Source organism: Protopterus annectens, chromosome 4.part1, assembly GCF_019279795.1.
Source record: "Protopterus annectens isolate FY-2018-M chromosome 4.part1, PAN1.0, whole genome shotgun sequence".
In the NCBI taxonomy this organism is placed as follows: Eukaryota; Metazoa; Chordata; order Ceratodontiformes; family Protopteridae; genus Protopterus; species Protopterus annectens.
The window spans coordinates 361,395,166-361,422,504 of NC_056734.1; the positions used below are offsets into that span (position 1 = coordinate 361,395,166).

Here is a 27,339-nt window from a genome sequence, read left to right on the forward strand (position 1 = left end):
TTATATACCCCTGTCGCACTGACGTCAGGGAAGAAGGCGACAACAACCGACGCTGGACCAAGACTTTGGAATTCGGCCGATCGAGGACCCGCCTGACGGAAGAGAACCCATATGCGATTACTGCAGCTGTATGCACGATGAACATCTAGGAGTTATTTCCCTCTAAAACTAAGTATGACTACAATAGAATCAGGAGACTTACAGTGACCTCAAAAGTAGTTCTGTAGTCCTTCTTTTACTAAATGGATACTTCATGGGCAAGAAGCAAAGACAGGTTCTCAGGACAGGAAGAGCCCACAGCATTTGCTACCATAAGAAAGTCTGTGGCCATCCCTCAGTAACACAAGAAAAGGGAATGCCTGTATTAACAACTTAAGTTCAGGGTGGCCAACAAACCAGTGAAATTCACATGTCCCAAAAAAACAGGAATTTGAACAACTGACATCCTACAGCTTCTGTTTTATGTTTTGTTTTATGTTTTTTCATGTCAGACAACGAGCAACTTCTTCCATCAAATAAAGGGTCACTAATATGGTAAAGAAAAACACAACATAAAAATAGAGCTGTCACTACACAAAGAATTGGCTCCCCCACAAAAAATAACTGTCAAAGTGTCCAAAGGTGGAAGGGAACTGGGCTGCGACATAGCAATATACACACATAGCTGTTCTCTTCTACACTGTTGTTGTTGTGTCTTTCGGCATTTCCTGGTTAGGGGTCTCCACAGCGGAACTCCGGTCCGCTAATGATTGGCAGCTGATTTTTACGTGCTGAATTGCCGGCCCTAACGCACAACCTTCAACGAAGGTACGCCCATTCACACATGTCTCCACAGAAGACGCTCTAGCTGAGAGAATCGAACGTGATAACGTCTTGCTGTGAGGAGACAATGCTACCGCAGCACCACCACTGCGGATAGCTGTTCTGGTTTTCTATTTGGTGTTAAAATGGACACCCAGTCATAAAGCTTAAATGACACAGTCACTTGTCTGGTAAAAGCTTTACAATGTGCCACTTGTGGGTGTAACATATACATTTTTCTTACTTTAATTTTCTGCCCTTTCCTACAAGCATTCAGTTACCTCCTGTTCCTTCAAAATCCTACCACTACACTCCCATGCTCATTTCACAAAGAAAGAAAAGCAAACAGGCCAAATAAGATAGAGAAGAGTGAAAACTGCATAAAAATAATAAACTCACAGTACTTGTGAAGATTGGGTGAAGGCTGCCAGTCTACCCAGATATAATTTTATAGGTAATTCTGTTATTTGTAAATATTAAGCCACAGGCTTGTTGTCTTAAATGGCAAAAATGTAACAGTGCACACTGCTGTAAGGAAGGTAAATCAAGCATTTTATGACAGTCTTTGATATTTAAAGTCGGCTCCGAATGGTCTAAATGAAGGAATTCCTACCTATTGTTTTAATGGCCAGAATTTGCATGCATAAATGTCGTTTATTGCTCTGGTTTCTGCCCAGAGGGGAAGAATGTACAGGTAATTTCTGTTAGCCTGGGAACCCAGGGAAGTGTGAATAATGATGTAGTGTGAACCAGGAATGTGGAAGTGTGAATAATGATGTAATGTGAACCAGGAATGTGATTTTAAAAACAGAGAGAATCGAGAGCATTAAGCATTTTTGTCTTGACCATCCAACTCATCCGCACTCTGCCTGTGTTCTATATGTAATTTTATCTCAGGCTTGTGTTTTCTCTTAGTCTAATCTTTCTAGTTTCTAGCTATTTCTAAGTGTTTTTCTATGATGTCACAAATGTACTACTGAATTATTTTAAGTATTTCTCTGTGATCTCTGAGCTCTTGACTAGCACTGTGTAGTAAAAAGTATTGTCTTGTATTTTTAATTATTTATTATTAAATATTTTAACCCCTTTTAACTGTGCCTGTCTTGTGTAGAGATAAGTTAAGCTCTTAAGAGTACTTGCATGCCTTTGGTAAAATTGTACAAAGCCACTCCTATAGCTTTAGCCCTGGGCTATACTACCAAATGGATAATAATATTTCACAGTAATAACTGGACACCCTTTTAAGGGCCTTTGGGTAGCTGATAATTATTAACTAGGTGGTAGCAGTGACTTCTACCATACAGTCTGGGTAAAAGGGGCACAGCTGGAGAACATGTGCCCATCTTCCCTAGGAGTGTCTGTGTGGTTATATAAACTTATCTCAAAGTGTGTGTGTGTGTGTGTGTGTGTGTGTGTGTGTGTGTGTGTGTGTGTGTCAGCTACTTGGGCAGGGACACGAATCACTGGTTGGACAGAGAGGGTGCTGGAGGTTTTAGCTTGCCCACTAGGCTGAGATCTGGACCCTATAGCTGTGCCAGTGGGGAGTCTTTTTGAGGACCTGGAGAGCAAGGGAGCGACCAGCCTGGGACTGACTGTGATCTCTGTGTGCTCTTAAGGGAAATTGCACTTTATTGTGTGTATTTGTTATCCTTTCCTCCTGTAGGAGATGCCCCTCTCTGGTGTTGGTGATGAAGACTGCGTCTCCTTGATTGCTGGGCCAGGGCACGGAGGTCACAGTACTAGTCCCAAAAAAACTTCATCCCAACAAGAACACAGGCATACATCAATACTGTAATCCACTCAAAAGGAAAATTCTTACAACCAATTATTCAAAAACAAACAAATACAGTGTATATTTACTCTCAGAATGGTTTTAGAAAGTACAGTTGTGTACCTACCATAAATGTAGATGTTCGAGTGTATTCACTGTTGCAGTCATTACACTTGGGTTATCTTGCTGGCAGGCTACCCCAGTCGGCCTGAATTCCAAAGTCTAGGTCCGGCGTCAGTTGCTGTCACCTCTTCCCTGACGTCAGTGCGCCAGGGGTATAAAAGATGCAGCCAACGCCATTTTCTTCAGTTTTTCTTGCCCCAGATGTCAGGTGCCCCCAAATTGGTAGGCTGAAAATTATGCCAATAAGTATGCATGCACAAAAAAAACATTTTCTTCATCTACAAGCAAATACACCACATAGGTTGTAAAGGATAGAGAAGTATAGATAAGTCCGAGCAAAGAAAAGGGGGATGGTGGGTGGGTAACCTGGACTGCAACAGTGAATACACTCGAACATCTACATTTCTCGTAGGTACACAAATGTACTACGTTCATCGTGTTTCACTGTTGCAGTCACTACACTTGGGTTGAATCCCAAAGCTGAGGTTGGGTGGCTGGGTCTAAATAGGATTAGGAGAAGCTATAAGGCCCTGCAGAACTGCAGTGGCAAATCCTGCTTTGGATTTGGAGTAGAAAGGTAAGTGGTAGTGCTTGGTAAAAGTATGCACTGAACTCCAAGTTGTAGCCTCTAAAATGTCTTTGGTTGGTACTCTTCTGAGAAAGGCTGCTGAGGTAGGCTGCTGTTCTGGTAGAGTGAGGCCTAATGCCCTTAGGCACTGATTTGCCATGCTGTGAATAGCAGAAACGAATGCAGTGGCCTATCCATTTTGAAATGGTCTGCTTTGAGAAGGCCCTCCCTTGTGATCCTGCAGCATATCCTACTAAGAGTTGCTCAGTCTTTCTGAAAGCTTTAGTTCTGTCCAAGTAGAAGCGTCTGTGTATGTCCAAAGAATGCAGGAGTCTCTCACCCTTATTCTGTGGGTTTGGATAAAAAGTAGGCAAATGAATGGTTTGGTTAAGGGCCACATTGGACATTACCTTAGGCATAAATGTCGGGTTCGTCCACAGAGAAACCCTGTCTGGATGAAAAATTATAAAAGGTTCCACAGCCATGAGTGCCTGTAACTCTGAGACTCGTCTTGCAGAGGTTATTGCTAGGAGCAGAGCTGTTTTCCAAGACAAGAACTTTATTTCAGCTGTATTGGCTGGCTCAAAAGGTGGCAGTGTAAGTTTTTCCACGACATAATTGAGGTCCCATGCAGGTATTGGTGCTCTCTCCTTGGGGGTCTTATGTTTTTGGCCCCTCTGAGGTACTGTCTTAGCAACGGATGTGAAAAAATTGGTGGTTCCGTATTGTAATGAGCCAAAATGGCAGAGGCATGGATTTTAATTGATGAAAAGGATAGGCCTTTGTCCAGCATCTCAGTTAGGTATTGTAAAATCTGAGGAATATTTGGTACAAACGTGTCAATTCCTTGTGCCTGGTTCCAAGCACAGAATCTTTTCCATTTTTCTGCATAAGATTTTCTGGTACTGGGCCCTCCTGGCCTCCAAAATAACACCCATCACTGCTTTTGAGAGAGGTGTGTTCTGAATGGCTACATTATCTGCCATGCTTCCAGATTTAGGGTTCTGAGTTGGCTGTGCAGGATCTGATTGTTTCGTTGGTCAGTAAATGATGAATTAGAGGCAATGTCCAGGCTGGGCCTTGAGACAAGCTCTTTAAGATTAGGTACCAGTGCTAGCGGGGCCAGTTTGGAGCAATCAGAATCATTTTTGGCTTCTCTTGTCTGACCTTTAGGAGTACCTTGGGGAGGAGAGGCAGAGGAGGAAAGGCATATACTGTAAGGGTTTTCCAGCTGAATGATAGAGCATCCACTTTCCATGCTTGCTTGTGATACGTCCTTGTGCAGAATCTCTGTAATTGGCAGTTGTGAGGGGAGGCAAATAGATCTATGTCTGGGCATCCCCATTTCTTTATTATCATGCTGAAGACTTGTGGATCCAGTTTCCACTCGTGGGGATCCGTAAGGTTTCTGCTTAGTTCGTCTGCCAGAGTATTTTTCTTTCCTGGCAGGAATTGTGCTTGCAGGTGTACTTGATAAGTCAATGCTGTGTCCCACAAAGTCATGGCTTGTCTGCAGAGGGGGTAGGAAGGAGTGCCTCCCTGTTTATGTACCACATGACTGTAGTATTGTCCGTCCTTGTCCTGGATGGAGTAGATCTTTGAAAGCTGTCAGGGCATTCTGAACAGCTAGCATCTCTTTTTGATTGATATGAAGATGCCTTGGGCTTGTGGGCCATGTGCCCTGAATACATTTTCCTGCCATGTGGGCCCCCCAGGCATAATCTGATGCATCTGTTGTTACTGACTGCCTGGCTGTGGGTAGGGTGAATGGCTGTCCCATGTTGTGGTGACAGGCCTGTGCCCACCATCGAAACTCCTGTTGCAGGCAAGGAATGAGTGTAATTAATGTTTCCAGGCTGTGACAATGTTGAGTCCAAACACTTTTTAGATACCATTGTAGTTTCCTCATATGCAGTCTGGCATATGGAATTAGCAGAATGCAGGATGCCATGAAGCCCAAAGCATGCAGAATTTTTCTTGCAGATAACTGGGTCTTTGTTGCCAACATTTTGAAGTAAGAAGTCAGTTGCCTTTGTTTGTCTGGCATGAGATAGGCCATCTGGGCAGCTGTATTTAAGCTTGCACCCAGGAATATTATCTCTTGAGTGGGTACTAGTTTTGATTTCTTTTCGTTTACTGTGTACCCTAAGCAAATTAATAATCTTTTTACAAATGCCAGATGCTTTAGTAGAATGTCCCTGTTCCCTGTTTGAATAAGGCAATCGTCCAAGTAAGGATATATTTGAATTCCTCTTTGTCTGCAAAATGCAATTACTGGTGCCAGGCATTGTGTGAAGACCCTGGGCGCAGTAGATAAGCCAAAGGGCAGTGCAAAGAATTGGTAGTGCATTGAGCCAGCTGTGAATCTGAGGTATCTTCTGCAAGACTGTCTGACTGGAATATGCAGGTATACCTCTTTTAGGTCCAAAGTTACAAGCTAAGCCTTCTTGCCCAGCATAGGCAGAAGCTGCTGCAGAGTCAACATTTTGAATTTTGGAATGTCCAGAAATGTATTTTGAATAGACAGGTCCAGTATTGGTCTCCAGGCTTTGTCTTTTGAAAAGTCCTGAGTAAAATCCTTGCCCCTGCTCCTGCTGTGGTACTTGCTGAATGGCCCTGAGGGATGAAACTTGTTTTTGTGCCTCTGCCCTTTGATTGTGTGGCAGGTCCGGCATACCTTTTGCTCTTGGCAGGGTGTGAAAGTGGAACCTGTAGCCTTGGGACACTATATTCAAGACCCATTTGTCCAGGGTGATCATGTGCCAATTTTGAGAAAAAAGTGCTAGTTTTCCCCCTAAGGGGGCTGCCAAAAGATAACTGCTGGATGCTGGCAGAGGAAAGTCATTGAGACTGTTTCCTGTATGGCTGTGATTTGTCTTCTCCGCTTTTGGAGGTAGAAGCGCCCCACTGTTTAGGCCTGTATGAGCCCTGGGGCTGGGATCTGCCTCTGGGGCGTCTGTATCTGCCTCTTTGTGGCCTGACACTGGAAAGGACCAATTCTTAGTAGGCCAGTTCCTGCTAAATCTGGGTGGCTGTATCTGTAAGAAATCCTTTACTGTTTGCATAGATTTCGCTCTGTCCTCCATTTTCTTCAACACCTGCTCTGCTTTAACACCAAATAAGGTATCATGCTGTAATGGAGCATCTAGTAATTTTGCTTTAACATGATCAGGCAGATTCTGTTCCTTTAACCAAGCATGCCTCCTAATGACAGAACCCGTAACTGCAACCCTGCAAGAGGCCTCCAGAGAATCAAAACCACATTACAATGTATGCTTTCCCACTTGTTCAGTTGCATGCAATAAATCCTGCATTTCCTTATTTTCTGCACAATCAGAATTTGACAACATTTTCTGTTTTAGCAGTGACATTAAGTATTGCTGATATTTAAGCATATGAAATTGACCATTTAAAGCCCTCACAGTCAAAGTGGCAGAAGTGTAAACCTTTTTTCCCCATCTGTCTAGTGTCCTTGAATCTCTATCAGAGGGGACAGGGTTTTTTGCTGTAGAAGCCTTGACCCCTTTGGGACCCTGAGAAATAGTTTTTGGGTCAGTAGCAGGGTTTTTATAAAGAAATTTTTGTCAGTCTGGAACCCTGTAGTATCTGTCTGGTTTAACAGGGACAGGAGGTAAAGAGTCAGGAGAAAGTCCGGACTCTGAAACTACATCATCTACAATGTCTAACACAGGAGGAATAGCCAAAGGCCTGTGCTGAGGTAGTAAAAGAAAATCTCTAAGCCTTTTCTTAGATTCTGAGTAGTCCTGGCTCTCCCAGTGGAAGTGCTCCCTCATGGTATGCAGGGTTTCCCAAATGAATAATCCTCAGGCGGTGAGGCTGAAGGGATAGATTCTTCAGCATCAGAATCCTCATAAGGAGGAAGAGAGTATTCCTGTTCAGAAGAGGAGTCAGAGGAAATGGAAACCTGATCTGAAGATTCATATTCTGTCTCTTACCTAGGCCTCTTGTCAGGAGGGGGATGGGAACCCCTGATCAAGGTAATTAGGTCTTCGGCCATTTTGAGCATCTGTTTTTTTAGGCGTGGTAGTCTGTTCCAGGAGAATGCTGTACTTGTTTCTTTGTCTTTAGAACTGCTTTAGTCTTTGCTTTGGAAGCTGAAGTAGGCTTTACATATAACTGCGTAGGTCTGAAAACACCCTCAGAAGCCAATGCCTGCTCAGCGGCTCCGGACCCATCTGAGGGAATATTTTCCGAGTGTCCAATACCTTGAGTATCCAGAGGCCTAGCTGGCTCCACATGGGAGTCGTCAGCGGCCTGTGGCTCTGAGGTAGCGGGCGCCAGGTGCTGCGAAAGCACCTCACTGAGAACCGGCGACTGGCTTAGCAGAAGCCTCGTTGTCGGTTTTGGACCTCGGATGCCTGTCCTTTTCTTTTTCCTTGCGCTTTTTATAAACTCCGGTCGTCGGCTGTTCCAATGGCATTATATAATTGAATCTTCGACCAAAGTAATGAAAAGCAAAATTGTACCGACGCTTAATAGTGCGTTGGTTAAATCTAGCACAAAACAGACAGCTAGCAACGTGATCAGGGCCTAGGCAAGGAATACAGTAAGAATGAAAATCCTTATGAGGTATTTGCTTCCCACAAGATATACAATTGTTAACTTTTTCTGACATTGGACTGGAGCAAGAAAAAAGTTTCCCCAACGGGGTACTTAGCTTTAATGAAGACTTCGGATCTGAAATTCTTTTTCTGAAAATCTCAGGAGTCGGCCGACCGGCACTTGCAAACTGCTTTTGCTTCGGGCACCGTGCGGTAAGAAAGATTGGAGAAAATGGCATCGGCTGCATTTTTTATGCCCTGGTGCACTGACGTCAGGGAAGTGGCAACAGCAACCAACGCCGGACCTAGACTTTGGAATTCAGGCCGACTGCGGGTAGTCAGCCAGCAGGATAACCCAAGTATAATGACTGCAACAGTAAAACACGATGAACATCATGATAAAAACAAACACTCAGTGCTACTACAAAGTCACGGATAAATTTTACTTTGCTATGGAAAATGGCCGAGTGACTGGTGATATCTCTACTGATCAGGAAAGAGGCTTTGAGAGTTTTGATGACTCGACTCTTTTGCGAAACAAATAAAACAACAAAAAAATACTGCCTTGCCCTAAATTTATTAACATGGCTCCAAGACTACCATCACCCAAGAACTTTCAACATCCTTAGCTCCAATCAATAATCAGAGTTAGGAATATTTTCAAAATCAACCCTACAAGGATCCATAACAAAGGCCCACCCTATTGTCTTTGTTTATATATGACAGAACCTCCAGCTTACAACCCCTCAGCTTTAACCCTGTGCACAGAGAAGATATAATATTATACCACGTCGGCCCCTCCACATTAACTGCAAAAGGGCAACTAAAGACTTAGTTTACCAGCACTGTCAATGTACTTCAGCCAGTCAGCTAAAACTAAATCTTACAAAGTGCACTGATGCTCTTTGTAATTGCATCAACTTAAGTGAAAGTCCTCGATTCTCAAAGGCAGTGAGAATAAAGGTGGAATTACTACCACAACACAAACACCTAGAACTTCTAATGGACCTCTGTCTTTTGGTTTTCAACCACATTTGGAGCATATTAGAGAAAAAAATGATAAACAACTAAACCTGTCATTTTGTTACAAATGACCTAACAACTCAATCCCATGGAGCACTAGCTATAAATGTTCTTTCCCCGGAACTGAATATGCCATCCCTGTAACACTAAATTCTAGTTAGCACACCAAGGCTCTTTAAACAGCTATAAAAAATCTGTTGATTAATTTTACAATCCCCACCAAGTGCGAACACCACTGCACTGAACTCCAGAAAATAAAGTCAACTCCTACCCCTGCCTAAGCCTGTTTTCTACTATCCAAATCTATCTTCAAGCTTTGATGCATCTTACTGACCCACACTTAAAAATTAGATCATCTCCGTTGGACTTGGTACACAGATGTGGACAATTACCTTACACTCCAAAGAACAAAGTTTCACAAGGCAAGAGATGAAAAATGTTTTACTAAAACAGTTACAGCCAAATTGAACCATCTCATGATGGATATAAATAAAATTACCTTAACTTTGGGATGGGGGATCACTACTACCTGCACACCTCAAAGACAACAGGTCATGTACATGCTTCACAGTTATGGGTTAGTACAAGCTCTTTCACTTGTACTTCTAAAGCAATATCACAATCACACAAAGAATACTGTCACTATTTACTTTGGCAAAATGGGACCTTTTCTCCCTACATGAACATATATATACACAGGGTATTACTGACCCTCCCCACCCACTTTTTGGTGTGTGTGTGTGTGTGTGTGTGTGTGTGTGTGTGTGTGTACATATGGGTCTACTTTTTTTTGTTCAAAATTACATTATTTCAAACAGGAAAAGTACGGCCGCACTTCAGCAAAAGTGCACTTTTGCAAAAGTCAAGTCACCAAAGCATGATACAGTGGGGATAAGAAAATATGGGAGGTGCAGGGGGGTTTGCAAAATAAATACAAAATAAACAAAAACACTACTTTGCAGGGGGGGGGCAAGCTCCCTGCGACCCCCCTCACCCCCTGCTACTTAAATATACCAACTCTGAGATCGCACTACAGTGCGGAAAAAAGGATTATCCCCACTGTATCATGCTTCGGTGAATCGTCTTTAGCGAAAGTGCACTTTCGTGGAAGTCAGGTAATACTTTTGTTAGTCGAAGTAATGTAACTTTGACTAATAAAAGTAGACCCGTACATGTATACATATATTCTCCGACCGCAGTGGTGCAGCAGTTAGTGTTGTCACCTTACAGCAAGAGGTTCTCCGGTTCTATTCTTGGCTGGGGTGCCTTCTGTGTGGAGTCTGCATGTCCTCTCTGCGGTCGCATGGGTTTCCTCCCACATTCCAAAGAAATGCAGTAGGTGGACTGGACACTCTAAATTGACAGTAGGTGATGGTGTATGTGAGTGAGTGGTACATATGAACTACCGTGGCAGGGTAGTCACCTGGCAGTGTCAACCCTGGCTCGAGATGATTGTCGCTGTTGAAGTGACACCCCAACCCCATGTGCAAAATGGGAAAAGGGGTTGAGGATGGATATGTATATATTCTCCAACATCCTTTTATCCATAGGAACAGAAAAGACTAAAAGCTATGTAGAATGCAAATCTGTAAGTAGTGCTATAATAAACTTAGCAATGTGATATCAATGTATTAATATAACATTTTGAATTCAAGGCCATTGTGCCTGGGTCACAGCTGAAAAAAGTACATTGTTATTTTGGAGACGAAAAAACTTTGCCCTTTTTCATTTTTGGCTTATTAATGAAATGTTTTGTATTTTTCTTGGTCATTAACAGTACACAAAAAATCTATACCTGAGCTAATAGAAGAGTTCCCTCCATGAGATCCACCACGGCCACGGCCACGACCACCATGTCCACTTCGGTCTCTTCCTCCACCTGGTCGTCTTCTGTTATCACGGTATGGTCTAGTTTCCTTAGATTCTTGGTCATCATCTCCTGCAAGTGACCAGTCACTTAACTCATCTTTTTTCTCTGATTCCGTTTCTGATGCATTAGACAACTCAGAGTTTGTTCCTTTAAATAAATGAAGACATTTACTATTGCAATCCAAAAGTGAACATATTATGAAAGACCACATTTATCCTCATTATTAGCAATCTGAAACTATGGTAACAACACATGCGAATCAGTCATGCATCTTTTCTCAAAGACAATCAGAAGGAGGGATGTGTACCTTAACCATGACAAAAATTCAGACACAGAAGCTAGAAGTACAAAACTTATCTATGCTGAGGAGGTAGTAGATAATGTTATGTGATGTATTCTACTGAAGCCAATATTTTGCCTGATACATAAATATACCCTGGTCATGTGTAAGGCACGGCAAGCAGAAACTTTCAAGACATTCAGCTCTGTTATAAACTTTCCAACAAGTTGTACTTAAACTTGGACATAGATCCATTTAAGTTATAGCACATTTAAACTTAACATAATTTTCTCAAGTGGCTAATAATCTTTCTGGAAGGCAAGAAAGTATGCAGACCAAGAAACCAGTTTACTTATTTCACTCTGTTAATGATGGTATTTTTTACAGTACCTCTGCACTTGCCCCTTGCCTACAGATTATCATACAAGGTGCACTTCACAACCCCATTTTATGATTAGCCATCATTAAATATTTAAAAAAAATGTTATACTGACAGGGCACATCTTTGCAGAGTTCTTTCTCTGTCAAATATTTTTTCTCTTATGGTGTCTTTTACACACTACAGCTGTGATAGAAACCAACCATAATTGTACATGTTTTAATATATTCACTGCTGTAATAATCATTTCTGGGATTCCTGTCAGCAGGGAGTCCAAAAGTCAGTCTGACTTCTAGACCATTAAATTCTCTTATTAGCCTCAGCTTACTCCTTTACCTGTAAGACCTCAGGATGATGCTGGTATGAGAGGGGTTTAAGTAGAAACCATCTTCAGATCTTTCTTGTTCTGACTGGAAAAGGAGCTTGTCCTAGGCACATGAACATCAGTGAACCTAGGGAAAATCTCCCCAATAGATAACAACCCAGTCCTAGCTACCAAAAGTAGAGTTGTGTACACTTACCATAAATGTAGATGTTCGAGTGTATTCTCTGTTGCAGTCATTACATTTGGGGTAATCTGCTGGCAGGTTGCCCTCAGTTGACCTGATTAACAAAGTCTTGGGTCCTGCGTCGCTTGCTGTCTCTTCTTCCATGAAGTCAGGTCATCAGGGGTATAAAACATGCAGCCGATGCCATTACATCAGTTTTTCTTGCCCCAGATGTCAGATGCCCCCCAAATGGGGAGCAAATATATAAATATATATAATTAGAGACACAAAAATATACCTCAAACAAAAGCAAATACACCAAAAAGGCTTTTAAGCATAGTAAAAGAAAGAAGAGGTAGAGTAAAAGAAAAACAGGGGGTTGGAGGAAGGGTAACCAGGACTGCAACAGTGAATACACTCAAACATCTACATTTATGGTAAGTGCACACAACTGTACTATGTTCATCGTGTTTCACTGTTGCGGTCATTACATTTGGGCAGATTCCCAAAGCTAAGGTTGGGAGGATGGATCTATACAGCATTAGCAACAGCTATAAGGCCCTGCAAAACAGAGATGCAGCCCTGGTGGAATGAGATCTGATTCCCTGGGGATAGATTTTCCATGGTGCTTTTAACAGAAATGAATACAATGGCTTATCCATTTAGAAATAGTTTGCTTTGAAACAGCCTTCCTCACTGCCCCTGCAGCAAATGCTGCCAGCAGTTGTTCAGATTTTCTTTGAGATTTAGTCCTGTCCAAGTAGAATCTAAGTTGTCTGTGTACATTCAATGAATGCAGAATCCGCTCTCCTCTGTTCTGTGAATTGGGAAAGAAAGTTGGCAAATGAATGGACTGACTAAGAGCCACATTGGATACCACCTTGGGCATGAATGATGGATTGGTTCTGAGTGACACCCTGTCCACATGAAAGATGATGAAAGGCTCCACTGCCATAAGGGCCTGTAAATTCAGATATCCTTCTAGCTGAAGTGATTGCTAAAAGGAAGGCTGTTTTCCAGGAAAGATATTTTGCCTAGAATTCATAAACTCAAATGCGATGGAACAAATAGTCACCATTCCCACAAGAGGAGATAATATACTAGACCTGATCATCACAAACATGGGGACAAAATGCTCCACACCGGAAGTATACCCCTCATTGGTGAGATCAGACCATAAATTAATCTCAATGGAAATCCACATCCCGCCCCCACCCCCTGCACAAAAGACCACAGTGAAGAACTTCTCAAAAGCCAACTTCACACTTCTTAAGACTGAAGTGGTATCCTTCAAGGCCCCTGGACCAGTGGAAACCACAACCCACACTGCTGAATCCTTTATAAATGCCTTCTACGGGCACCTTCAAGAATGCATGGATCATGCAATCCCAAATAAAACCAAGACCCATTCCCCCAAAGGCAGGCACCCTGTCTGGTGGACCCCAGCCATTAACAAACTTTACAACAGGAGGAGGAAGCTTCTACATGACAGCAAAATCCCTAAAAGGGAAGGCATCTCTGATCAGTACTAGCAAAAAACTACGATCACTCATAAAATCATCCAAAGCCAACTTTGAGAGAAAAATCGCAAAAGACGATCACAAGGCCTTCTTTAGCTATGTTAGAAACCTGGGTGGAAACTCCCAGATATGCTCAGAGTTAGTCCAAAATGACACAAAATACACTGAACCCACAGACATTGCCAGCATTCTGGCAGACAGGTTCAGTGCAAATTTCTCCTCCCCCTCCTCCCCAAAAGAAGAAATATCTATCCCAGCAGAGTGTAGCCTCCCTAACATCTCAGATGCCCAGGTGAGAGCCACCCTCTCCAAAGCTAAAAACACAGCATCAATGGGACCGGACGGTGTCCCGGGCTGTATGCTACATGAACTCCAAGAGGAACTAAACCCGCACATAAGGCTGCTGTTTAATCTTAGCCTTACTACAGGATACGTACCCAAAGAGTGGCGTACAGCAACAGTGGTCCCACTCCACAAAGGCGGTGCTTCTATGGACCCTGGAAATTACCGCCCCATAAGCTTGACGAGCCTGGTCTGCAAAGCTATGGAAAGGATCATTGTGGAACTCATAAACAAAGACATTGGGGACCTACAGACATTGGATCCTACCCAATTTGGCTTTGTCAAGGGCAGATCCTGCCTTTTGAACTTGGTCGACTTTTTTGAAACAGTCACTAAGGCCATTGATGAGGGTAAGGCAGTTCACACAGCCCACCTTGACCTTGCAAAAGCCTTCGACACAGTACCCCACTCAGGCATTATAGACAAACTCACCAGCTTAAATGTAAACCCATATGTCACAAGATGGGTTGCAAACTGGCTCAAGGACGGAACCCACAGGGTCAGCGTTGCTGGAAACATGTCAGACTCTAAGCCGGTTACAAGCGGTGCCCCACAGGGCTCAGTCCTGGGACCCCCTCTTGTTCGGCATTTATTTTTCCGAGGTGCAGGCAAACATAGGAGGATTGTGGCTGACAAAGTTCGCAGATGACTGCAAACTGGGCGCCATAATTGATACTCCAGCGGACACAAGCATCCTTCAGAGAGGCCTCATAGAAATGGATAATTGGTGCCAGAGCCATGGCCTTAAGCTGAATGCCAAAAAATGTATGGTCATACCCTTTGGGAAAAACAAGGTACCCACAAATTACCACATAGGTGGTAATCCATTAAGTACGGAAGACGTAATCAGGGACCTAGTGACCCAAGTTGACAGTAACCTCTCATTTGACACTCACATTGCCAAAGTGGTTAGGAAGACCTTCTATATTGCCCACCTTATCATGAAGGGATTCACATCTAGATCAAGAGAGGTCATTGTGCCCCTGTACTCTTCTCTTATCAGGCCCATGATTGAGTACAATGCCCCATTTGGGATGTATCTTACCCGACACCTGCAGCAGTTGGAAAGACCCCAAAAGTTCCTCACCAAGAGGATAAAAGGTCTCAAACATATGTCATATGCTGCCCGGCTGAAGAAACTCCAGCTCTATTCAGTCGCATACCGCCTACTCACAGGTGATCTATGCCTGACGTACAAGGCCATGTCCAATCCAGAATTAATGGACATGCTCCACCTCAGAAAATCCAAATCCATCAGAGCCACGAGAGCAAGAGATTTGAACCTCAACACAGAAATAAATAGGACGTGCTGGAGGGACAGATTCATAACCCAGAGGCTCCCTACACTCTGGAACAGAATCCCAGTCCATGTTAGACAGAGCCCCTCACTAACTCTCTTCAAGAGAAATCTTGACGAGTGGATGGGAGATCGTAAGTTTACCCCGGGGGTCATCTCTGTGTCACTACTAGACAGAGGCACAGTAAACTAAACCCTAAATGGGCGTAGTATTCTCATCCTAAGGGGTGGTGAAAGCCACACACACTCTGGCTAGGCTTATAAATGCCCTAGGGCAGATAGCCTGGTACGAACCTATGAACCTATAAATCTGCAGTTGCGGCTGGCTCGAAAGGAGGTAGAGTGAGTTTCTCCAATACAAAATTAAGGTCCCAGGCAGGAGTTGGAGCTCTCCTTGGTGGTCTCAAGTTTTGGGCCCCTCTGAGATACTGCTTCAGAAGAGGATGAGGGGGGGGGGTTCTGTGTTGTAATGAGCTGAAATGGCTGAGGTATGGATTTTTATGGAAGAGAAAGACAGGCCCTTGTGAAGCATCTCAGTTAAGTATTGCAAAATCTGAGGTAAATTGGGCACTGCTGTGCTCATCCCTTAAAAAAGATTCTGTGCCTGGAATCAGTCTCATTTGTCAGCGTTAAGATTTTCTAGTACTAGGTCTTCTCGCCTCCAAAATGACATCCATCACAGGTTTGTTGAGGGATGCTAAGGGGGAATTTAAGTGATGAGCCAAGCTGCAGGATTCAATGTTTGGAGCTGAGGGTGCAGAATTTGGTTCTCATGCTTACACAGTAAGGAAGGTGTCTGAGGCAGGTGCCACAGAGAAATGTGTGACACACTGTGCAGGGGAGGGTACCAGTGTTGGCGAGGCCAGACTGGAGCAATCAAAATCATTTTTGGTTTGTCCTGTTTGACTTTTAGTAGAACTTTGGAGAGCAAAGGCAGAGGGGGAAAATCATACACTGATAGGTTTTTCCAGCTGAAGGCCAGGCTTTTTTGTGATGAGTCCTTGTGCAAAATTTGTCCAACTGGTAGTTCTGGGGTGAGGCAAAAAGATCTATGTCTGGGCTCCCCCATTTGCATGTCAACATGTTGAAAATCTGTGGTTCCAGTTTCCATTCGTGAGGGTCCGTGAGATTTCGGCTTAGTTCGTCTGCCAGAACATTCTGCTTTCTTGGCAGGAATTGAACTCGTGTTCCACAATGCCATGGCTAGTCTGCAGAGGGGATAGGAATGTGTACCCCCCTGCTTGTTTATGTACCACATAACCGTGGTGTTGTCAGTCTTCATCAGTAATTGTTCTGGATGAAGGTAGTCCTTGAAGGCTGTCAGTGCATTCTGTACAGCTAGCATTTTTTTTGATTGATATGAAGGTGCATTTGATTTGGGCTCCATTTGCCCTGAATGCACTTCCCTGCCAGATGAGCCCCCCCCCCATGCATAGTCTGATGCGTCTGTAGTTAGGGTTTGGGCAGCAGGGGTTGGTGTGAATGGCAGTCCCTTGTCTTGATGGCTGGCCTCTGCCTACCATAAGGAACTCTAGGCGCAGGCAAGGTATGATAGGAATCAGTTTCCAAGCTGTGACAATGTTGACTCCATAAACATTTCAAGTACCACTGAAGTTTCCTCATATGCAGTCTTGCATATGGAATTAGAAGAATGCGGGAGGCCATGAACCCCATGGCTTGCAGTATTTGCCTTGCAGATAGCAGGGTTTTTGCAGGGTTTTTGCGGCCACCTGTTTGAAGTAAGTCACCAAATGAATTTGCTTTTCTGGCATAAGGAAAGCCATCTGGGCAGTTGTATTCAAACTTGCACCCAGGAATGTAATCTTTTGAGAGGGTATCAGTTGAGATTTATTTTCGTTTATGGTATACCCTAGATAGGTTAGAACTCTTTTTACAAACGTCAGATGATTTAGAAAAATAGCCTGGTTTTCTGCCTGAATTAGACAATCTTTCAGGTATGGATATATTTGAATATTTATTTGAATGCACAATGCAATTAATGGAGCCAAGCACTTTGTGAATACCCTGGGTGCAGTAGACAAGCCAAAGGGCAGTGCAGAGAACTGATAATGCATGCAGCCTGCTTTGAAGTGTAGGAATCTTCTGCAAGATTCCCTGATTGGGATATGCAGGTAAGCCTCTTTTAAGTCGAGAGTTGCCAACCAGGCATCCTTGCCTAGCATAGGAAGTAACTGATGAAGTGTCAGCATCTTGAATTTTGGAATGTCCAGAAAAGTGTTTAGAGTAGAGAAGTCCAGAATTGGTCGCCATGATTTGTCTTTTCTGGGTACCAGGAAAATTCTGGAATAGAAACCTTGTCCCTTTTCCTCTTCTGGTACTAGCTGAATAGCCCCCATGTTTAGGAGGGAAAGAACTTGTTTCTGAGCCTCTGCCCACTGATTTGGGGGCAGGTCTGGCCACCCATTTGGAGTTGGCAGCATGTGGAAATGAAATTTGTATCCTTGGGACACTATGTTTAAAACCCATTTGTCCTGGGTTATAAGATGCCAGGTTCTTGAATGAAGAGCCAGTTTCCCCCCCAAAGGGGCAGCTAAGAGGCAAGTGCTTGGTAATTTCAAGGGGAAGTCATTGAGACTGTTTACCATAGGGTGGTGCCTTGCTGTTTCCAGATTTGGAAGTGGAAGCACCCCATTGCTTAGTTCTGAAAGTCTCTTGGGACTGAAACCTGGTGCTTTTGGAATGTCTGGGTTTGGTCGTAGTGACTCTGGAAGGAGCTGGAAAGGACCAGTTCTTAGTAGGCCAATGCCTACTAAATCTAGGAGGTTGCACTTGTAAGAAATCTTTCACAGTTTGCATAGATTTAGCTTTATCTTCCATCTTTTTTAGAACTTCTTCAGTCTTATTGCCAAATAGGCGGTCCTGCTGTAAAGGAGCATCCAAATGTTTTGCTTTAACATGATCAGGCAAAGACTGTTCCTTAAGCCAAGCATGCCTTCTAAGCACAGACCCAGTAAGAGCAGCCCTACAAGAGGCCTCTAAAGAATCAAATCCACATTGCAAAGTATGTTTGCCAACTTGTTCAGCTGAATGCAATAAATCCTGTAAATCTTTATTCTCCACACAATCAGAAATCAACATCATTTGCTGTTTAAGAAGTCCCATGATATTCTGTTGATATTTTAGCATATGAAATTGACAGTTTAAAGCCCTGATTGCTAAGGTTGCAGAAGTATAAACCTTTTTACCCCATTTATTCAGCGCCCTGGAGTCCCTATCAGAAAGGGTAGGATTTTTAGCAGGAGAAGCCTTAATGCCCTTGGGCCCCTGAGAAACAGTTTCGGAGTCCACAACAAGATTCTTAAAAATTAATTTGTGGGATTCAGGAACCCTGTAGTATCTGTCTGGTTTGCTAGGGGCTGGAGGCAAGGAATCAGGGCCATACTGGATTCTGAAAACACATCATCAACAATATCTAATACAGGAGGTATAACCAAAGGGCTATGCTGAGGAAGGAGGAGGAAATCCCTAAGCCTCTTTTTGGATTAAGAGAAATCATGACTTTCCCAGTGGAAATGTTCCATTAAGATATGTAACGTTTCCCCAAAAGAGAAATCCTCAGGCAGAGAAGCAGAGAGAATGAAATCCTCTGCATCAGAGTCCTCATAAGTAGGTATGGACAAATCCAAATCATTAAAAGAGTCAGAAGAAACAGGGTCCTGTTCAGAAGATTCATAGTCAAATTCAATCCTATGCCTCTTGGGGGGCGGGTTGACTACCCCTCATTAGAGTATTTAAATCTTCAGCCATTTTGATCAATTGTTTTTTAGGCATGGGGGCCTAAACATGTGGCCTGGGAGTCAGTTTTTTAGACATAGATCGAGATGTAGGCCTTATGCTTGGCATGAAGTTGGAGCCGGTTTAATATGCAAGTCTGTAGGCCTGAATACACCCTCAGAAGCCGGTGCTTGCTCAGCGGCTCCGGACCCATCCAAGGTAGAGACATCTGCAGGTTCCATATGTGAAGTATCTCACGGCATACTGGACTCTGAATGGGTCTCAGTAGAGGCCTGCGAATCAGAAGTAGCAGGTATCAGGGGCTGCGAAAGTACCTCACTGAGTACAAGCGTCATCAGCAGTTTTGGACCTCAACAGCCTGTCTTTTTCTTTGCGTTTTTTTAGTATTCCGGTAGTTGGAGAGCTAACCGACGCCATTTCTGGATAATTAAACCAAGAACCGAAATATTTTGAAGCAAAAATGTACCAACGACGGATAGTGCGCTGATTAAATAAAGCACAAAACCGACAGCAAGGTATGTCGTGGTCAGGGCCTAGGCAAGGAATACAGTACAAATGAAAGTCCTTATGAGGTACTTGCTTCTCACATGTAATATAATTATTATCTTTTACTGACATCAGTAAGGAGCAAAAAAAGTTTCCCCAACGGGGTACTTAGCTTTTAGTTGACGACTTCGGTTCTGAAACTCGAAAACGAAAATTTCAGGAGTCGGACGATCAGCACTTGCGAACTGCTTCTGTTTCGGGCACCGCTCTGCAAGAAAGACTGATGTAATGGCGTCGGCTGCATGTTTTATGCCCCTGACGACCTGACGTAATGGAAAGAGAGACAGCAACTGACGCAGGACCCAAGACTTTGTTAATCAGGCTGACTGAGGGCAACCTGCCAGCAGATTACCCCAAATGTAATGACTGCAACAGTGAAACACGAACATCTGCACCTCTGGACTCCAAGCAAGGTCAGTAGTTGTAGTAGGATGCCTAGTGGGAGAAGAAGGTTGGGTGAAAAAGGTACCTATAGCAACTACAAGATGCCTAGTCAGGAAAGTTGAGGGATGGTGGGAGGGGAAAAGGTACTGCAACAGTGAATATACTTAAAATCTGCAATTATTTCAACTGTGCCATGTTCATCACACCATTTGTTGCTGCAATCAATGTTAATGGGTAGACTACAAAGCATAACGACCAGAAAGTGGCTGACCATGACTGACTTGCTAGGACAGCAAATCCTGGAGGATGGCCATTATAAAACATTCTCTAACTCTGGATGCAAAACCTAAATTGTAATGTTTTGAGAAAAGGGGTGGATAGAAGACCAGGTCACTGCAACCAGAATGGACTGAGTACTGACCTCCATGAATAAAGCTACTGCGGCTGCAGAGGCTCAGTTGGAATTTGCATTGATATTGCTTGGCATGAGTTTTCCATGGAAGGAGAGGAAAATAAATACAGTGAGCAAGCCATTTTATAAGGGTTGCTTATTAACAGGGTTTCCATTTCTGTCTCTTGCAAAGGAGACAATCATCAATCTTAATTCTTCACTTTTATCCAAACAAAATATTAGTTGACCATGTACATCCAATAAATTTAAAGTACTTTCCCCTTTGTTCTGGGGCTATGGAGAAAAGTAGGGAGATAAGTAACTTGGTTCAAAGATAATTCTGTCACTGCCTTAGGCAGGAAGGTAAGGTTAGCACATAGGGTGACCCAGTATTTATGATATATTAAAATGGCTCTTTGCACATTTGGGCTTGAAACACAGTCTTGTAGCAGATGTAACACACACATCACAGCCATTATCTTCCAAGAAAGTCACTCAAGGGTCTTGGAAGTGGCTAATGTAAAGGGATCAAGGGTGAATCTTCCAAGTACTCAGCTTAGTTCCCATAGTGTAGTACAGTCCCCTCTTTGATGGCTTCCAGAATTGCACCCACATTATGAACTGCTCTTATGAGTAATAGAATAAAATATGTGATCAAGAGACATACAAGCTGATGTGGATGAATATGTACTTTTAAACAGATGCAACAGTCTTGTTTTTGTAGAGGTCTGACAGAGTGGAGAACTAGGGACATGCAAACTGAATTAGGGTCCCTGTTTCTAAAGTACAGTTTTGTACCTACCATAAATGTATATGTTCGAGTGTTCACTCTGCTGCAGTCAGCACACTTGGGTTATCCTGCCGTCAGTCGGTCCCGCAGTCGGCCAGAGTTCCAAAGTCTTGGTCCGGTGTCGGTTGCTGTCGCTTCCTCCCTGACGTCAGTGTGCCAGGGGTATATAAGAGACATCCAACGCCATTTTCTTCAGTTTTTCTTGCCCCCGATGTCAGGTGCCCCCAACAGGTAGGCAATACATATTGTTATACAAAAATATACATGTAAAAATAAAACAATGCTTTCAGTCACAAGCAAATACACCACAGAGGTTGTATAGGACAGAAAGGTATGGATAAGTCCAGCTAGTTCAGAGGGGATGGAGGGAGGGTAACCTGGACTGCAGCAGGGTGAACACGCGAACATCTACATTTATGGTAGGTACAAAACTGTACTATGTTCATCGTGTTACCCTGCTGCAGTCATCACACTTGGGTTGAATCCCAAAGCTAAGGATGGGTGGTGGAGTTAAACAGGGTTAGAAGAAGCTAGTAGGCCCTGCAAAACTGCAGTGGCAAAGCCATCTCTAGTCTTAGAATATAGAGGTAAGTGATAGTGTTTGGTGAAGGTGTGCACTGAACTCCAAGTTGCAGCTTCCAAATTATCCTTGGTTGGCACCGCCCTGAGAAAAGCTGCTGATGTAGCTGTAGCCCTGGTGGAGTGGGGCCTAATGCTAGCAGGTACCGGTTTCCCATGATGCGTGTAGCAGAAACGTATGCAATGTCCTATCCATTTTGAAATGGTCTGTTTTGAGTTAGCTTTTCCTTGTGATCCTGCAGCATAGGCTACAAAGAGCTGGTCAGAGTTTCTGAAAGCCTTAGTTTTATCCAAGTAGTAACGTAAAGTACAGTTTTGTACCTACCATAAATGTAGATGTCCGAACTGGATAGCATCTGCAGTCATAACAAGTGGGTTGTCCTGTCGTCAGGCAGCCCTGCAGTCGGCCGGATTCCAAAGTCCGGGTCCGGCTTCGGCTGATGTCGCACTCCACCCGACGTCATCTCTGGTCGTCTTCGGGTATAAAAGCATCAGCCAACGCCATTTTCCTCAGTGTTTCTTGCCCCAGATGCCAGTAGCCCTCTTGCAGGCTAAAATTTGGATAGATGCCAATGTTTCCAAATAGATAGAGGTAAACACAACAATAAGCATGTATGTACATATATACAAACAAATACACCATAAAGACTCCCCAACAGCTAGCTATTAGGAGGGTAAACACCCTAGGAGTACCACAGAGGGGAAGGAGGGAGGGTAATCCTGACTGCAGATGCTATCCAGTTCGGACATCTACATTTATGGTAGGTACAAAACTGTACTATGTCCTTCATGGATGCATCTGCAGTCATAACAAGTGGGTAGAATACCATAGCCAACTAGGGAGGAGGATAAAAGTAGATTATGGTGTGTTTAGGATCCCTTGCAGTACAGCAGTGGCAAACCCTGCTCGGGATCTGGAATAAAGAGGCAAATTATAATGCTTGGCAAATGTATGCACGGAGGTCCAAGTAGCCGCCTCAATAATGTCTTTGGTTGCCACTCCTCGTAAGAAGGCTGTGGTAGTGGCTGTTGCCCTTGTAGAATGAGGTCTTATGTTCTGTGGAATTGGTTTTCCATGGAAGGAGTAACAGTATCGTATGCAATTTCCTATCCATTTGGAGATTGTCTGTTTGGAAATAGCTTTTCCTTCCCTTCCTGCTGCATAGGCTACAAAGAGTTGGTCAGTCTTTCTGCTATTTTTTGTTCTGTCCAAGTAGTAGCGTAGCTGTCTATGTACATCCAAGGTATGCAGTATTCTTTCCCCTCTGTTTTGTGGGTTGGGAAAGAAGGTAGGTAGGTGGATTGCCTGGTTTAAAGACACTCTGGATACCACCTTGGGCATAAATGTTGGGTTAGTCCTCAAGGACACTATCTTGGTGGAAGATTAGGAAGGGTTGCACTGCCATTAAGGCCTGTAGTTCTGAAACCCTCCTTGCTGAAGTAATTGCCAGTAGGAAAGCAGTTTTCCATGACAGGTGTTGTAGGTCTGCTGTTGCTGCTGGTTCAAAGGGTGATAGTGTCAACTTTTCTAGCACAAAGTTTAAATCCCAAGCTGGTAATGGTGGTTTCCTTGGAGGTTTTACATTCTTGATTCCTCTGAGGAACTGCCTGAGCAAAGGGTGCGAAAAAACAGGTGGATCAAAGCTGCATCCTGCTGAAATAGCTGATGCATGTATCTTGATGGAGGAGTAGGACAGGCCTGAATGAAGAAGTTCGGCCAGATACTCCAGAATGTTAGGTATATCTATGTTTGACACATCTTTTCCTCTTTCCGTACTCCAAATGACAAACCTTTTCCATTTTCCAGCATAGTTCCTTCTTGTTGAGGGTCTGCGTGCTTCAAGAATAATGTCTTTAACTCTTTGGGAAAGTTCTGGATTAGCTGCTGCTATGTGATGTTCCATGCAGTCAGTTGCAGCGTTTTAGGTTTGGATGTATGATGCTGTAGTTGTTCTGAGTTAACATCAAAGGCATCAGTGGTATTGGCCACATATTGTTCCGAGACATGCTCTTCAGTAGTGGGTACCAGTGTTGTCTTGGCCAGTTTGGAGCTATCAGGATTATCCTTGGACGTTCTTCCCTTATTTTTAGCAGTACCTTGTGTATCAAAGGAAGAGGTGGGAATGCATATGCTGTTAGGCCTTTCCAGTTGAAGGAGAGTGAGTCCACTTTCCATGCTAGTGGGTGGAATGTCCTTGTGCAGAATTTTTTGAGCTGGTAATTGAGAGGTGATGCAAATAGGTCTATCTGTGGCATTCCCCATTTCTTCGAGATGGTCTTGAAGATGTCCGGGTGCAGCTTCCATTCGTGGGCATCCGAAGTGGTTCTGCTTAATATGTCTGCCAGAGTATTGTCTTTCCTGGTACAAATATTGCCTGTAACTGAATGTTGAAGCTGAGTGCCAGGGTCCACAGCTCCAAGGTCATTCTGCATAGGGGGTATGAATGAGTGCCTCCCTGTTTGTTGATGTACCACATGACTGTGGTGTTGTCTGTCCTTATCATCAACTGGCCCTCTTTGAGAAATGGTTTGAACTTTTGGATTGCCAGTTTTACTGCCAGCATTTCTTTTAGATTGATGTGCAGGTGAAGTTGATCCTGTGTCCACAATCCTTGCACGCATTTGTCCAGCATGTGGGCCCCCATCCTAGGTCTGAAGCGTCTGTTGTGATGGTCTGGCTTGGTTGACATCTGCGAAAGGGTAGGCCTGTGTTTGACTGGCATGCCTGAGCCCACCATAGGAACTCCTGTTTTAAGCATGGAATTAGTGGGATTTCTGTTTCTAGACTGTGTCTGTGTTGGGACCATAAATTCTTTAGGTACCACTGTAGTTTCCTCATATGTAGTCTGGCAAATGGGACCAAGATTATGCATGATGCCATGAAGCCCAAGGCCTGTAGAACTTTTCTTGCTGTTAACTTGTTCAGCTTTGTTAGTGCCAAGAATTAAAGAGGAAGTTCTTTTTGTTTTTCTGTAGTCAGGAATGCCATTTGTTGTACTGTGTCCAATTCAGCCCAAGAAAGTCCTTGTTTGGGATGGTATCAGTCTTGACTTTTGTAAATTGACTGTGTATCCCAGTCCTTGTAGCAAGTAAATGACCCTTTGTAAATCTGTTGTCAGCTTGCTTTTGTTGTCCCTTGTAGCAGGCAGTCGTCCAGGTATGGGTAAATTTGAATTCCCTGTAGTCTGCAATGGGATTACTGATGCCAGGCATTTTGTGAATACTCTGGGCGCAGTAGATAAGCCAAAGGGCAATGCTGAGAATTGATAGTGCTCTGATCCTGCAAGAAATCTGAGGTATCTTCTGCAGATTGGTCGGATGGGGACGTGCAGGTATGCCTCCTTGAGATCTAGAGTTACCAGCCAAGACTCCTTGCCTAGCATGGGAAGAAGTTGCTGTAGGGTCAGCATTTTGAATTTTGGGACAATGATATATGTATTTAAGGTGGACAGGTCGAGAATTGGTCTCCAACTTTTTTCCTTTCTTGGAACTAGGAATAGTCTGGAGTAGAACCCCTTTCCTTGTTCTGCTGTTGGCACTCTTTCCACAGCTTTCATGTTTGCTAACTCCATTATCTGGCGTAGAGCCTCTGTTTTTTGATTTGGAGGTAGATTTGGCATTCCTCTTTTGACTGGTAAAGTGTGGAAGTGAAACCGGTAACCTTGATCTATGGTTTGTAAAATCCACTTGTCTTTTGTTATGCAGTGCCAGTTCTTTGAAAATAAGGTTAACTTTCCGCCTAGAGGGGCTGCTATTTGTTCCCTGGTAGGCGGATTTAGGATTAAGTCACTGCGGTTGTGCTGATGTCGTGGCAGTGGCTGTGTCTGTGCCTCTGTTGTTACCTTGCCACTGTCGTCCTCTGTAGGCACCTCCTCTGGATTGGTTTCTGCCTCTGGAACGTCTATTTCTACCCCTTTGAAATTTTGTGGAGTCAGGAAAGGACCAATTTTGGCAGGCCAGTTCCTGCTAAACCTTGGGGTTGAACCTGCAAGAAATCTTTAACAGTTTGAACAGATTTTGCCTTTTCTTCCCATTTCTTCATAACCTGCTGGGCAGGTGTACCAAACAAACTTGTCTTGTCCATAGGAGCATCTAGCAACTTAGCTTTAACATGATCCGGTAAAGCTTGTTCCTTTAGCCATGCATGCCTTCTTATCACTGTGCCTGTCATGGCTGATCTAAATGAAGCCTCCAGTGCATCATAGCCACATTTTAAGGAATGGTTGCTAACCTGTTGTATGTTATTTACCATCTCTAATACATATTTCTTATCAAGAGATTCATCAGTGGTTAATTTTTAGTTAACTGATCAAGCATAAACTCTTGGTATTGTATCATGTGAAACTGACAGTTCAAAGCTCTAGCTGAGAGAGTAGCTGAAGTGTAGACCTTTTACCCCATCTGTCTAGTGACCTAGCTTCCCTTTCAGAAGGAATAGGGTTTTTAGCTGTGGTCGCTACTGCCTTGGGACCCTGGGATATAGTTTCTGGGTCTGCAAGTGGGGCCTTGTAAAGGTGGTGATGAGTATCTGGCACCCTGTAAAATCTGTCTGGTTTGGCAGGGGCTGGGGTAAAGAATCTGGGGCGGAGCAAACATCATTGAAAGCATCATCCACCACAGAGAGAACAGGAGGTATAGCTAAGGGCCTGTGCTGTGGGAGGTGCAGAAAGGTCCTAAGTCTTTTCTGGAGTCTGAAAAATCCTGTTGCTGCCATTGGAACTGTTCTGCATGGCATGCAAGGTTTCCCCAAAGGAGAATTCTTCTGGTGGGAAGCAGCTGGAATGGATTCTTCAGCATCCGAATCTTCAAAATTGGAGAAGGGAGCCTCAGGCTGATCAGTTATGTCTGATTCATCAGCAGAATCATCAGTAGAAACTGGCTCAGGGGCTCTGCCCTAGATCTCTTCTCAGGGGGCTGAGAGGCCCTATCTGGGTGAGGTTGAGATCCTCTAATTAAAGAAATTAAATCTTCTGCCAAAGAAAGCATTTGAGAACTAGAAGAGGGCCTGGATGTGGGGGGTTTAACAGGCACTGATTTAGTAGTCTTGGCTGCTTTAGCCCTGGCGAAGGCCTTAATGGACATGGCAGCTGGAGGCCTAGCAGCACCACGTGCTGGGGTAGAGACATCCAAGGGGATGGTGTCTGATAAGTCCACCACCTTAGTGGGTAAACTTTCTGAGGTCGATTCAAGAGTTGTAGCAGGGGCCTCAGTTGTTAGAATAGGTTCAGCTGTACTTTGAGCAGTTTTCTTGGTTTCGGCTGAAACCGAGACACTCGCGGTTTGCTTTACCGTGGTTTCGGCCGAAACCGCGGACCGCGAATGTCGGTCTTTATCTTTGCGTTTTAGGGTAGTCGGAGGATCCGGCGGCATAATGTACGCAAAATCAGTACCGAAAAACTGTTCTGCAAACTCCGACCGACGCCTAAGCGTTTCGGTTAAAAGAAGCACAGGCGAACAGGCTGCTACGCCGTGGGCTGGGCCTAAACAAGGCAGACAGTATGAGTGGAAATCTTTATGAGGTATTTGTTTCCCACAGGTTAAACAATTGTTAACTTTTTCTGACATCGGCTGAGGCAAGAGAGAGTCCCAACGGGTACTTAGCTTTAGAAGTCTTCGAAGTAGTATTCGGTAGAAGTAATCTCTGGATCCGACCGACCGGCACTTGCGAACAGCTTCTGCTTCGGGCGCCACGCGGCAAGAAAGACTGAGGAAAATGGCGTCGGCTGATGCTTTTATACCCGAAGACGACCAGAGATGACGTCGGGTGGAGTGCGACATCAGCCGAAGCCGGACCCGGACTTTGGAATCCGGCCGACTGCAGGGCTGCCTGACGACAGGACAACCCACTTGTTATGACTGCAGATGCATC

The 27,339-nt window shown here is 43.9% G+C and overlaps 1 protein-coding gene across 2 annotated transcripts in view; it reads right to left on the bottom strand.

Annotated features, from left to right (window-relative positions):
* FXR1 (FMR1 autosomal homolog 1) overlaps positions 1 to 27,339 on the bottom strand; it is a 1,545,230-nt gene that overhangs the window by 492,083 nt on the left and 1,025,808 nt on the right. For both annotated transcript variants that reach the window (XM_044070180.1, XM_044070179.1), the window contains exon 13: positions 10,644 to 10,865. In XM_044070180.1, coding sequence (XP_043926115.1) covers positions 10,644 to 10,865 — 222 coding nt within the window. The remainder of the gene's footprint in view (positions 1 to 10,643; positions 10,866 to 27,339) is intronic.